The following is a 13,547-nucleotide window of genomic DNA, read 5'->3' on the forward strand; positions in this document are numbered from 1 at the left end:
ACGTTCTCGCCGTGCACGGCGTGGAAGCTGAGCGGCGGCAGGTTGTTGGGCGCGCCGCCCGTGCACGACGTGCGGGGCGCTGCGACAACAGGGAAGGAATGTTTTCGGAGCGAGTGCGATGAAGGCTCACCTTCTCGTTGACGCGCACGGGGCGCGCGCTGAAGGCCACGCCCTTGCAGAAGGACTCGACGCGGCGCGCCGTGGCGCCGTCGCGCGACACGCGCACGTTCTCGCCGTGCACGGCGTGGAAGCTGAGCGGCGGCAGGTTGTTGGGCGCGCCGCCCGTGCACGACGTGCGGGGCGCTGCGACAACAGGGAAGGAATGTTTTCGGAGCGAGTGCGATGAAGGCTCACCTTCTCGTTGACGCGCACGGGGCGCGCGCTGAAGGCCACGCCCTTGCAGAAGGACTCGACGCGGCGCGCCGTGGCGCCGTCGCGCGACACGCGCACGTTCTCGCCGTGCACGGCGTGGAAGCTGAGCGGCGGCAGGTTGTTGGGCGCGCCGCCCGTGCACGACGTGCGGGGCGCTGCGACAACAGGGAAGGAATGTTTTCGGAGCGAGTGCGATGAAGGCTCACCTTCTCGTTGACGCGCACGGGGCGCGCGCTGAAGGCCACGCCCTTGCAGAAGGACTCGACGCGGCGCGCCGTGGCGCCGTCGCGCGACACGCGCACGTTCTCGCCGTGCACGGCGTGGAAGCTGAGCGGCGGCAGGTTGTTGGGCGCGCCGCCCGTGCACGACGTGCGGGGCGCTGCGACAACAGGGAAGGAATGTTTTCGGAGCGAGTGCGATGAAGGCTCACCTTCTCGTTGACGCGCACGGGGCGCGCGCTGAAGGCCACGCCCTTGCAGAAGGACTCGACGCGGCGCGCCGTGGCGCCGTCGCGCGACACGCGCACGTTCTCGCCGTGCACGGCGTGGAAGCTGAGCGGCGGCAGGTTGTTGGGCGCGCCGCCCGTGCACGACGTGCGGGGCGCTGCGACAACAGGGAAGGAATGTTTTCGGAGCGAGTGCGATGAAGGCTCACCTTCTCGTTGACGCGCACGGGGCGCGCGCTGAAGGCCACGCCCTTGCAGAAGGACTCGACGCGGCGCGCCGTGGCGCCGTCGCGCGACACGCGCACGTTCTCGCCGTGCACGGCGTGGAAGCTGAGCGGCGGCAGGTTGTTGGGCGCGCCGCCCGTGCACGACGTGCGGGGCGCTGCGACAACAGGGAAGGAATGTTTTCGGAGCGAGTGCGATGAAGGCTCACCTTCTCGTTGACGCGCACGGGGCGCGCGCTGAAGGCCACGCCCTTGCAGAAGGACTCGACGCGGCGCGCCGTGGCGCCGTCGCGCGACACGCGCACGTTCTCGCCGTGCACGGCGTGGAAGCTGAGCGGCGGCAGGTTGTTGGGCGCGCCGCCCGTGCACGACGTGCGGGGCGCTGCGACAACAGGGAAGGAATGTTTTCGGAGCGAGTGCGATGAAGGCTCACCTTCTCGTTGACGCGCACGGGGCGCGCGCTGAAGGCCACGCCCTTGCAGAAGGACTCGACGCGGCGCGCCGTGGCGCCGTCGCGCGACACGCGCACGTTCTCGCCGTGCACGGCGTGGAAGCTGAGCGGCGGCAGGTTGTTGGGCGCGCCGCCCGTGCACGACGTGCGGGGCGCTGCGACAACAGGGAAGGAATGTTTTCGGAGCGAGTGCGATGAAGGCTCACCTTCTCGTTGACGCGCACGGGGCGCGCGCTGAAGGCCACGCCCTTGCAGAAGGACTCGACGCGGCGCGCCGTGGCGCCGTCGCGCGACACGCGCACGTTCTCGCCGTGCACGGCGTGGAAGCTGAGCGGCGGCAGGTTGTTGGGCGCGCCGCCCGTGCACGACGTGCGGGGCGCTGCGACAACAGGGAAGGAATGTTTTCGGAGCGAGTGCGATGAAGGCTCACCTTCTCGTTGACGCGCACGGGGCGCGCGCTGAAGGCCACGCCCTTGCAGAAGGACTCGACGCGGCGCGCCGTGGCGCCGTCGCGCGACACGCGCACGTTCTCGCCGTGCACGGCGTGGAAGCTGAGCGGCGGCAGGTTGTTGGGCGCGCCGCCCGTGCACGACGTGCGGGGCGCTGCGACAACAGGGAAGGAATGTTTTCGGAGCGAGTGCGATGAAGGCTCACCTTCTCGTTGACGCGCACGGGGCGCGCGCTGAAGGCCACGCCCTTGCAGAAGGACTCGACGCGGCGCGCCGTGGCGCCGTCGCGCGACACGCGCACGTTCTCGCCGTGCACGGCGTGGAAGCTGAGCGGCGGCAGGTTGTTGGGCGCGCCGCCCGTGCACGACGTGCGGGGCGCTGCGACAACAGGGAAGGAATGTTTTCGGAGCGAGTGCGATGAAGGCTCACCTTCTCGTTGACGCGCACGGGGCGCGCGCTGAAGGCCACGCCCTTGCAGAAGGACTCGACGCGGCGCGCCGTGGCGCCGTCGCGCGACACGCGCACGTTCTCGCCGTGCACGGCGTGGAAGCTGAGCGGCGGCAGGTTGTTGGGCGCGCCGCCCGTGCACGACGTGCGGGGCGCTGCGACAACAGGGAAGGAATGTTTTCGGAGCGAGTGCGATGAAGGCTCACCTTCTCGTTGACGCGCACGGGGCGCGCGCTGAAGGCCACGCCCTTGCAGAAGGACTCGACGCGGCGCGCCGTGGCGCCGTCGCGCGACACGCGCACGTTCTCGCCGTGCACGGCGTGGAAGCTGAGCGGCGGCAGGTTGTTGGGCGCGCCGCCCGTGCACGACGTGCGGGGCGCTGCGACAACAGGGAAGGAATGTTTTCGGAGCGAGTGCGATGAAGGCTCACCTTCTCGTTGACGCGCACGGGGCGCGCGCTGAAGGCCACGCCCTTGCAGAAGGACTCGACGCGGCGCGCCGTGGCGCCGTCGCGCGACACGCGCACGTTCTCGCCGTGCACGGCGTGGAAGCTGAGCGGCGGCAGGTTGTTGGGCGCGCCGCCCGTGCACGACGTGCGGGGCGCTGCGACAACAGGGAAGGAATGTTTTCGGAGCGAGTGCGATGAAGGCTCACCTTCTCGTTGACGCGCACGGGGCGCGCGCTGAAGGCCACGCCCTTGCAGAAGGACTCGACGCGGCGCGCCGTGGCGCCGTCGCGCGACACGCGCACGTTCTCGCCGTGCACGGCGTGGAAGCTGAGCGGCGGCAGGTTGTTGGGCGCGCCGCCCGTGCACGACGTGCGGGGCGCTGCGACAACAGGGAAGGAATGTTTTCGGAGCGAGTGCGATGAAGGCTCACCTTCTCGTTGACGCGCACGGGGCGCGCGCTGAAGGCCACGCCCTTGCAGAAGGACTCGACGCGGCGCGCCGTGGCGCCGTCGCGCGACACGCGCACGTTCTCGCCGTGCACGGCGTGGAAGCTGAGCGGCGGCAGGTTGTTGGGCGCGCCGCCCGTGCACGACGTGCGGGGCGCTGCGACAACAGGGAAGGAATGTTTTCGGAGCGAGTGCGATGAAGGCTCACCTTCTCGTTGACGCGCACGGGGCGCGCGCTGAAGGCCACGCCCTTGCAGAAGGACTCGACGCGGCGCGCCGTGGCGCCGTCGCGCGACACGCGCACGTTCTCGCCGTGCACGGCGTGGAAGCTGAGCGGCGGCAGGTTGTTGGGCGCGCCGCCCGTGCACGACGTGCGGGGCGCTGCGACAACAGGGAAGGAATGTTTTCGGAGCGAGTGCGATGAAGGCTCACCTTCTCGTTGACGCGCACGGGGCGCGCGCTGAAGGCCACGCCCTTGCAGAAGGACTCGACGCGGCGCGCCGTGGCGCCGTCGCGCGACACGCGCACGTTCTCGCCGTGCACGGCGTGGAAGCTGAGCGGCGGCAGGTTGTTGGGCGCGCCGCCCGTGCACGACGTGCGGGGCGCTGCGACAACAGGGAAGGAATGTTTTCGGAGCGAGTGCGATGAAGGCTCACCTTCTCGTTGACGCGCACGGGGCGCGCGCTGAAGGCCACGCCCTTGCAGAAGGACTCGACGCGGCGCGCCGTGGCGCCGTCGCGCGACACGCGCACGTTCTCGCCGTGCACGGCGTGGAAGCTGAGCGGCGGCAGGTTGTTGGGCGCGCCGCCCGTGCACGACGTGCGGGGCGCTGCGACAACAGGGAAGGAATGTTTTCGGAGCGAGTGCGATGAAGGCTCACCTTCTCGTTGACGCGCACGGAGCGCGCGCTGAAGGCCACGCCCTTGCAGAAGGACTCGACGCGGCGCGCCGTGGCGCCGTCGCGCGACACGCGCACGTTCTCGCCGTGCACGGCGTGGAAGCTGAGCGGCGGCAGGTTGTTGGGCGCGCCGCCCGTGCACGACGTGCGGGGCGCTGCGACAACAGGGAAGGAATGTTTTCGGAGCGAGTGCGATGAAGGCTCACCTTCTCGTTGACGCGCACGGGGCGCGCGCTGAAGGCCACGCCCTTGCAGAAGGACTCGACGCGGCGCGCCGTGGCGCCGTCGCGCGACACGCGCACGTTCTCGCCGTGCACGGCGTGGAAGCTGAGCGGCGGCAGGTTGTTGGGCGCGCCGCCCGTGCACGACGTGCGGGGCGCTGCGACAACAGGGAAGGAATGTTTTCGGAGCGAGTGCGATGAAGGCTCACCTTCTCGTTGACGCGCACGGGGCGCGCGCTGAAGGCCACGCCCTTGCAGAAGGACTCGACGCGGCGCGCCGTGGCGCCGTCGCGCGACACGCGCACGTTCTCGCCGTGCACGGCGTGGAAGCTGAGCGGCGGCAGGTTGTTGGGCGCGCCGCCCGTGCACGACGTGCGGGGCGCTGCGACAACAGGGAAGGAATGTTTTCGGAGCGAGTGCGATGAAGGCTCACCTTCTCGTTGACGCGCACGGGGCGCGCGCTGAAGGCCACGCCCTTGCAGAAGGACTCGACGCGGCGCGCCGTGGCGCCGTCGCGCGACACGCGCACGTTCTCGCCGTGCACGGCGTGGAAGCTGAGCGGCGGCAGGTTGTTGGGCGCGCCGCCCGTGCACGACGTGCGGGGCGCTGCGACAACAGGGAAGGAATGTTTTCGGAGCGAGTGCGATGAAGGCTCACCTTCTCGTTGACGCGCACGGGGCGCGCGCTGAAGGCCACGCCCTTGCAGAAGGACTCGACGCGGCGCGCCGTGGCGCCGTCGCGCGACACGCGCACGTTCTCGCCGTGCACGGCGTGGAAGCTGAGCGGCGGCAGGTTGTTGGGCGCGCCGCCCGTGCACGACGTGCGGGGCGCTGCGACAACAGGGAAGGAATGTTTTCGGAGCGAGTGCGATGAAGGCTCACCTTCTCGTTGACGCGCACGGGGCGCGCGCTGAAGGCCACGCCCTTGCAGAAGGACTCGACGCGGCGCGCCGTGGCGCCGTCGCGCGACACGCGCACGTTCTCGCCGTGCACGGCGTGGAAGCTGAGCGGCGGCAGGTTGTTGGGCGCGCCGCCCGTGCACGACGTGCGGGGCGCTGCGACAATAGATAAAAACTGGTTAATGATGATGAAGCCAGAACAATGACTTGTCAAAACACATATTGGAGGAAAAATCCTTTCCAAAATTTAAAGCTGAATTAAAAAAGCACTGTCAGACATAATAGATAGATAGACATATAATTTATTGACTAACAGTCTTATTCATAAAAATTTATAGAAGCTTTATTAGCTTGTTATAAGCAAAGTTCTCAAAAACATCTTTCATAAACGTTCAATAGTGCTATAATGCTCTTAAAGTATTCAATAGCGGCTCCATAACTTATAACAGGCTCAACCCTACTATAAACCCTTAATAAAGAACAACATGGCCGCCGTCTTGTCTTCAGATGACAGCTGATAATTTGATTGAAGTGTAGTTAATAATTATTTTCGTTGATGATAGTGTCATTGCATTGTAGTTTGTAATTATTTGTACGTAATTTATTATTATCATATCAAAGTATCATAATGCAAGCTCTGCAAGCTATAGCCGCCATCGAGAATGTCGAAAACCCTACACGTCGCCGTCGTCAGAAGGTGTACCAGAAGAGATTTGACCCGTTTTCTTTGCCGGATATCGAGTTTAAACGGCGATACCGCTTCAGTAAAGATACCGCAAGGTTTATTATTAATCTCGTCAGGCAAGATTTGCAACTCGATTCAAGAGGCTGTGGTACTTCACCAGAGTTGCAAGTTTTAACTGCTATAAGATGCTGGGGACGTCGTGAAGTAAGTTCCTACTTAATTTCGAAGTTTCTATTCATGTACTTAATTATTCCTTTTATATGTGATTTCTTCTAACATGTACTTTTTGTCTAGGTTCAAGAAGATGGGGGAGATTTACATGGGTTGTCTCAACCAACTGTAAGCCGCATTTGTGCCAGAGTAGCTCGCGCGATAGCTCGGCACTCAGCGACTTATATTAAAATGCCTCAGACTCTGATAGAACAACAAACAGTTATCAGAGAATTTCAAGAAATCAGGAATTTTCCTTCTGTACTGGGCTGCATTGACTGTACTCATATTAAAATAAAGAAATATGGCGGTGATGCAGCTCAGTACTACATAAATAGAAAGGGATTTTATTCGATGAATGTCCAGGTACTGTACCTAATACATACTTTTACCTAATAAGTACATGTACAGCAACAAAACCTATAGCATCTCCGTGCTGGACAGACAGGCAGCATTAAGACTCCATGGCCCTAGGTCCTTTACTTTTTTTGTATTAATTGTTTTTTATTTTAAATGCAGACATATTTTTTCAGGTAACTTGTGATGCTAAACTACGCATCAGAGATATTGTTGCCAGATGGCGTGGTAGTACCCACGACTCCCGCATCTTTAATGAGTCCACCCTTAAAGAGCGCTTCGAGCGCGGAGACTTTAAGGGGCGACTCTTAGGAGATTCGGGGTACCGCCTGGAAAGATATCTATTCACGCCCATTCTGAGACCTCAAAATGCACGTGAAGAAAATTACAATCGTGCTCAAATTGCTACACGGAACTGTGTAGAACGTTGCTTTGGCGTGTGGAAGCAACGGTTCCAAAGTTTGTTGTATGGAGTCACTGTTCACATGCACAATGTAAAACCTACAATTGTGGCTCTTGCAGTTTTGCATAATATTGCAATAGACCAACAGGACCCTGTTCCAGGTAATTTTTAGTTTAGCATAATTTTTCATCAACATTTATTTGTTAAGCAATATTTTTAACAATTATTACTTTATTTCAGAAAATGATGGTAATGTCCATATTGTTCAGGAGGATGACTCTGCAGCACATTCGAATGAGGCTGGAAGAGGAAGAATGGGAAATAGTGCTTTTCTGCGTGCGTTTATTGACCAACATTTTAGCTAGTAAATTAATTAAAAAATATGTTATTTTAAAGCATTTTATTTATTTTTTTCATAATATTCAATTTTTTTTTTAATCAAAATTTCTTCTAAATCTAAATTTCGAGCTATCCTTTTCTCATTATCCATTTGAGCTCTGTGGAGCTCCCTCCTGCAATCGATTTCCACGCTTGCGATGGCATTTGCAGCAGCAGATGTCTGTAATATACAAAATATTATAGGTATTTACTTATACTTACTACTAGAGGATGCCCGCGACTTCGTCCGCTTGATTTAGGTTTTTAATGATCCCGTGGGAACTGTTTGATTTTCCAGGATAAAAGTAGCCTATGTCCGTCCCCGGGATATAAGCTGACCCTGTACCAAATTTCGTCAGAATCGGTTCAACTGTTGGGCCATGAAAAGGTAACAGATAGACAGACACACTTTCGCATTTATAAAATTACTAGCTGATGCCCGCGACTTCGTTCGCGTGGATGTAGGTTTTTTAAAATTCCCGTGGGAACTCTTTGATTTTCCGGGATAAAAAGTAGCCTATGTGCTAATCCAGGGTATAATCTATCTCCATTCTAAATTTCAGTCCAATCCGTCCAGTAGTTTTTGCGTGAAGGAGTAACAAACATACACACACACACATACAAACTTTCTGCTTTATAATATTAAGTGTGATATATAGTATGGATGGATTTGTACATTAACAAAAAAAAATGTGTGCTTTGAAGTCAAAAGATGTTTTATGTTCAAATTCCCCATCAATTTTAGGTCTAGATGGATATAAAAGCACTATTTCTGAAACATTTCAAATTCAAAGGCTGCTGCCACTACCTTGATGCTTTTGAATATTTGTTTTACCTTGTTCTCATTTTCTTTTTTTTTATTCTTCTTTTTTCTTATTAAACGATTGGTCAGTGCAGACTCAACCTAGAATAATAATTATTACTTATTAAAATCAACTCATTGGCATAGGAAAGACTTACATATTCAAATTTTTATCAAATACAAATTAATGAATACATGATAAAACCATCCTCATAGTATGTAATTTAATTACTGTAGTTGAGGTTTGGTTATTTATTGTTCTAATGTAATATAATTATTTTTATGAGTGCTCAGTGGTAAAAAGGCTATGAAGTACTAACCAGTTGCCAAGTTTAGGGGATGGAAAAAGGAAGAAACCGGTTGCCAAGGAAAAAATTGTGGAAAAAGTTGCACCTGCAGCGTAGAATTTTTGGTGAAGTTGATTAACCTGTAGGTACTTGGGCAGCATTCAATATTTACCTTGTTCTCATTTCCTTCTTTTTTCCGCTGGTCATTCTCATTAGTTATAGGTAGGATCTGAAGCAATAAAAGTGTGTTAGGTGAAGTTGATGAACCTGTAGGTACTTGTGCAGCATTTGATATGAGGTCATTATGACCTTGTTCTCATTTTCTTGATTTATTTTGCTCATCTCATGATTAGTAGGAGGAGTAGTATGAGGTAGGACCTGAAGCAATAAAAGTGTTATTAAATTGGGATGACTATCAAAATTCATTGATCAACCCATGTTGTTAAATATTAATTTACCTCTTCTGTAATTCCATCCTCCTGATGTACCTCTAAGATGATTTCATCTGGTGACAGCCCTCCAACCTTGACCTGAAATTATATATTACTCATATATATGGATAAAGTACTGTGATAGCCTGTGATAGTGGTTAGGACGTCCACCTCCTAATCAGAGTCAGGGGTTCAATCACAGACACACACCTAACTTTTCAGAGTTATGTGCATTTTAAATAATTAAATATCACTTGACATCATGAGGAAACCTGCATGCTTGAGAGTTCTCCATAATGTCCTCAAAGATGTGTGAAGTCTGCCATTGTGCACTTGGCCAACGTGGTAGTCTATGGCCAAACCCTGAGAGGAGATCCATGCTCTGTAGTGAGTCAGCGATGGGTTGATTATGATGATGATGATATATGGATGTGAGAGTACAGACTGAAACACTAGAAAACTATTTGATAACAAATAATATCCTAATTAAGTTGTATTAAGTACATGAACTAGCAACTAAGACATAATAATAAAGATGTATAATATCTCTCACAACAACGAGACTTATAAGTTACTTCATTAACATGAAAAGACCCTTGTCACCAATGTTCGGATCATAAACCTACACAATATATTGTAAAACATTCACCTGATTGATTTGATCAGAATCAAATTCATTTGTGTCGATCACAAATTCATTGGGAAGCCATGCACTGATGTCTTCACTCTTTAGAGGGTCCAACTGTGGCGGTGGGCCGCCACCTGTAGCAATGATTTGCTTCCGCTCTAATGATTTTAATCGTTTTTCGTGCATCTTAATGATGCCCCATTGTGATTTTAGCTGTGGAAGGATACGTTTGCTCCCCTTACACATACTGTTAAAACTGTGAACAATAATATTGACATGTAATGTTTATTTACAAGTATAATGCATTGTATTGATTTTAACAACACCATAATTAGATACCTATTTAACAAATCTGCCCACGCTGCCTGCTTTTTGGAATTAGTGTTAGTGTCCGTGTTTTTGTTTTCAATCACAGCCACCCTCTCCCTGACCAACTCCATTAATAAATACTACGGAAAGAAATAAACACGTAAATATATATAAAAAAAGGAAGTACACCGAATACACACTTGTGTAGATTGTAGAGAACTGCTGTAGGTACTAACCTTGTCTTCACTTAACCAATTCTCACTTCTTTCTCGCTTTTTAGCCACTTAGCCACTTTTCTTCCTGTTTCCATTTTTAATTAAGTTATAAACAAAACTCCGAACGATAATATCCAAATGATCCAACCTATCCTCCTGACAGTTGACACTTTTGACGTATACAAATGTCACACATGCGTCACTTTTTGTCACAGAGCCCAGCATGAGCCCAGTATTTTTGGCATTTTGTCTATGAATTCATCAGAACGACAACATAATAAAGCGAAACTAGCCTATAGCGAGAATTTAGCTGTGAGAGGTTTATTGAACCTTTATGAAAAAAGAAAGTTATGAAACGTTTAATAGGCCTAATGAGTATTTTAGCTAATGAACGATTTAAACCTATAATAAGGGATTTTTATGAATAAGACTGTTAGGATATAACGCGTTTTGAAATATTATTGTATAAAGTCACCGTGCCTTTAAAAAATTATGTTTTTTCTATATTTATTATTAGAATGGTTCTCATATAAGTGAACTTTTTTCTTTTTCAGAAAATAAACTCTTCAAACCTAAGCCGTAATAGTCCAGTGGTTAAAACGTCCGCCTACCAATCACAAGGTGGGAAGTTTGACCTCTAACTTTCCGGAGTTTATGCGTTTTAAGCAATCAAATACCACTTGCTTTAAAACACGGTGAAAGAAAACATCGCGAGTAAACGTGTATGAGAGTTCTTCATAATTCAAATTCAAATTATTTTTATTCAATTAGACTTTTACAAGTGCTTTTGAATCGTCAAGAGAACCTACTATCTAATATTCTCAAAGGTGTGTGAAATCTAGCCAGAACTTGGCCAGCGTGGGTGGACAATGGCCTAAATCCTTCTCATTTTGAAAGGAGACATTAAAACATTTAGTTGCAGTGAACCGCTAAGGGTACAAAATAAAACTAGCAAGTAGCACCTGAAAATCCACTCCTTCTCCGGATAGATTAGTTATCATTACGTACATAATATTATATCTAATAACTGAAATATTATAAAAGCGAAAATAGGTATATACATCTTAAAACTGTGGTATATAGGTATGCCTAACTGACTGTTCCCTTTCAGCAATACAATCTGGAGTAAAAAAATCGTTCTTAGGCTTAGTTCTTGATGAGTTTCGACGAAGAGCTTAATTACTATACTTGGATATAGAATACTTTTTATACCGAAAACTTAAATAATTTTCACGAAATGGCTAAAGTTAGCTAAGTAACTAGGCACTAAGTGGGTATTTCTTGACAATGACCGCGATAACTAACTAGATTACATTGCTAACATTCTTAGAACATAATCAACAACAAATCTATACTAATAAATAAAATTGGAGTGTCTCTCTGTAATTTCGAAATAACTACCGCATATTAAGGTCATATGGTTATTTGAACGATACTATAACTGAATCACACGTTTTTAAATTTTTTGTCTGTCTGTCTGTCTGTCTGTTTGAAAAGGCTAATCTTGGGAACGGCTGAACCGCTTTCGACGGGATTTTCACAGACAAGTAGAGAATTGACCAGGAAGTAACATAGGCTACTTTTTTAACCGAATTTCAAAAAGGGAGTTGTTTTTTCTACCTATGTACACCGAAATCTCCGAGATTTCTGAACCGATTTGCGTCATTTCTTTTTTAATCGATAGAAAAACTTTGCGACATTGTCCTGAGAGATCAAAAGTTCCCACGGGATTTTTAGAAATCTAAATCCACGCGGGCGAAGCTGCGGGCATCAGCTAGTTGCTAATATTCTTAGAACATAATCAACAACAAATAACCAAATAAATACTCTTAATATAAGTTACTCTTAGTTACTCTTAATAATAAGTTCCAGCAAGCCAACTTATCCCCTCCCAATCTATTACCATAAGAACCTAAAAACTCGATTTTCTACACCCCAACACAAAGAAACTCCACGCGATAAACAACCTTATTGCAACGACATAAGAGCCACAGCTGGCATCAACAGTCCCCTATTCCAAAGATGCCCACCTGCCCCTAGCAGATGTATGCCAGCTTGCAGCCATTTGCGCGCTATGAAAACACCATTTTTAGGGTTCCGTACCCAAAGAATCCCAATGGAACCCTATACTACGCCTACGCTGTCTATCCGTCCGTCTGTCTATCACCGGGCTCTATCTTAAGAACTTGTATCTTGAAATTTTCGCAAAGATCTTAAAGTTCTACTGCCGCTATAACAACAAACAATAAAACAAGTGTAAATTAAAAATTTATAACACCCCCGACAAGTGAAGGTTACAGTAACTAGATAAGAGCTGATAACTTTCAAACGGCTGAACCGATTTTCTTCGATTATAGCGATCAAGCCACCTTTCAAGCAAAAAAAACTAAATTAAAATCGGTTCATTAGTTTAGGAGCTACGATGCCACAGACAGATACACAGATACACATGTCAAACTTATAACACCCCTCTTTTTGGGTCGGGGGTTAAAAATAACCAAAATGACTCTCATGAAAATAAAAATAAAATAAAAAGTGTTATTTCTTGTTCGGCGTTACGGATCCTTTCATGTGCGAGGCCGATTCGTACTTGACCGATTTTTATTTCAGAAAATTACATCAATACAAAACTCGGTATATTAAAACTATTATAAATTATAACATTATTTCTTGGTCTTATTTTGCACATCTTGCGAGAAAGTAGGTTAGTTGGATAGTAATTGGGAAACTCATTTTCTTATTTCATATATTATCTGTGATTGAAATGTCAATCGAGTTGGAGCGTTCATTTCGATTATACAATTACAGGTGTTTATTAAAGACACCTGTACGTTTAAATAATCCATACTATCCATACTTAATATTGTAAATGCGAAAGTGTGTCTGTATGTCTGCTACGTTTTCACGGCTCAACTGCAGAACCGATTTCAATGACATTTAGTTTAGCTTAGGATACATCCCGAGGAAGGATATGGGCTACTACCGGAAAATCAAAGTGGATTTTTACGGGGTTTAAAAAAAATCGAAATCCACGCGGGCGAAGCCGCGGGCGACCTCTAGTATAATATTATGCTTGGAGTTTCTCTACGTGATCAAATTAGAAACGAGGAGATCCGTAAGAGAACCAGATTAACCGACATAGCTCAGCGGACAGTAGAAACAAAAAATATTTTTTACTTTTTTTAGTTTTATTTTTTACTTGTTATTGAAGTATTTAAGCTTGTGTAAGAAATAATATAAATATTTCTCCCGTAAGTAACTTTTTAAATTGATCAATACTAAAAGAATTTCTCATTTCATTACTTGTATCTGTTGTATCTATAGTTAATATATTTTTCATAACTTGTCCCTACAGTCCTACCGTTTTCATAACTCTTTACTTTAGGGACTTTAGGTTAGCAGTAACAAAACTTGCCTTCTTTCATATAAATTGTTTATTTTTATACTGTTCTAATACAGCAGGATTTTTAGTTTTCCCACAGTGTGTTCCATATTATTTGCAATTTTCTAAAATTGTTATAATAACCAAATTCAATAAGGTAA

At 49.6% G+C, this 13,547-nt stretch overlaps 3 protein-coding genes across 6 annotated transcripts in view; 1 reads left to right on the forward strand and 2 right to left on the reverse strand.

The window, feature by feature from the left end:
- The window catches only part of LOC123878530 (protein neuralized-like), a 54,208-nt gene that overhangs the window by 7,377 nt on the left and 33,284 nt on the right, over positions 1-13,547 (reverse strand). The window contains exon 2 of the mRNA XM_045925749.1: positions 5,283-5,455. Coding sequence (XP_045781705.1) covers positions 5,283-5,455 — 173 coding nt within the window. The remainder of the gene's footprint in view (positions 1-5,282; positions 5,456-13,547) is intronic.
- Positions 5,626-7,328, forward strand: LOC123878522 (putative nuclease HARBI1). The gene is made up of 4 exons (XM_045925736.1): positions 5,626-6,188; positions 6,279-6,560; positions 6,728-7,115; positions 7,195-7,328. Exons 1-4 carry the CDS (start codon positions 5,928-5,930, stop codon positions 7,317-7,319), a joined length of 1,056 nt encoding a protein of 351 aa, XP_045781692.1. The 5' UTR covers positions 5,626-5,927; the 3' UTR covers positions 7,320-7,328.
- On the reverse strand, positions 7,355-10,135 carry LOC123878524. 4 transcript variants are annotated; one of them, XM_045925737.1, is made up of 8 exons: positions 10,026-10,135; positions 9,820-9,929; positions 9,502-9,736; positions 8,880-8,951; positions 8,731-8,799; positions 8,594-8,650; positions 8,168-8,236; positions 7,355-7,513 (listed from the first exon to the last, which is right to left on the reverse strand). In XM_045925737.1, the coding sequence occupies exons 2-8, from the start codon at positions 9,918-9,920 to the stop codon at positions 7,355-7,357; spliced, it is 762 nt and encodes a 253-aa protein (XP_045781693.1). In that variant the 5' UTR covers positions 9,921-9,929; positions 10,026-10,135. The 4 variants fall into 4 exon arrangements, with proteins under 4 accessions (XP_045781693.1, XP_045781695.1, XP_045781694.1 ...); XM_045925739.1 differs by lacking the exon at positions 8,731-8,799; XM_045925738.1 differs by lacking the exon at positions 8,594-8,650 and having other exon boundaries at positions 10,026-10,134.

This window comes from Maniola jurtina, chromosome 26, assembly GCF_905333055.1.
Source record: "Maniola jurtina chromosome 26, ilManJurt1.1, whole genome shotgun sequence".
In the NCBI taxonomy this organism is placed as follows: Eukaryota; Metazoa; Arthropoda; class Insecta; order Lepidoptera; family Nymphalidae; genus Maniola; species Maniola jurtina.

What these genes read in the sequence shown, in the direction of transcription:
- LOC123878522 (XM_045925736.1), top strand. Translation starts at nt 5,928, where the DNA reads ATGCAAGCTCTGCAAGCTATAGCCGCCATCGAGAATGTCGAAAACCCT. An exon ending in TTTATTCGATGAATGTCCAG is followed by an intron (nt 6,561 to 6,727) that starts GTACTGTACCTA and finishes ATATTTTTTCAG; the next exon opens with GTAACTTGTGATGCTAAACT. An exon ending in CCAACAGGACCCTGTTCCAG is followed by an intron (nt 7,116 to 7,194) that starts GTAATTTTTAGT and finishes ACTTTATTTCAG; the next exon opens with AAAATGATGGTAATGTCCAT.
- LOC123878524 (XM_045925737.1), bottom strand. Translation starts at nt 9,920, where the DNA reads ATGGAGTTGGTCAGGGAGAGGGTGGCTGTGATTGAAAACAAAAACACG. An exon ending in ATCAAGAAAATGAGAACAAG is followed by an intron (nt 8,651 to 8,730) that starts GTCATAATGACC and finishes TTATTGCTTCAG; the next exon opens with ATCCTACCTATAACTAATGA. An exon ending in AAAAAGAAAATGAGAACAAG is followed by an intron (nt 7,514 to 8,167) that starts GTAAAACAAATA and finishes TGTATATTACAG; the next exon opens with ACATCTGCTGCTGCAAATGC.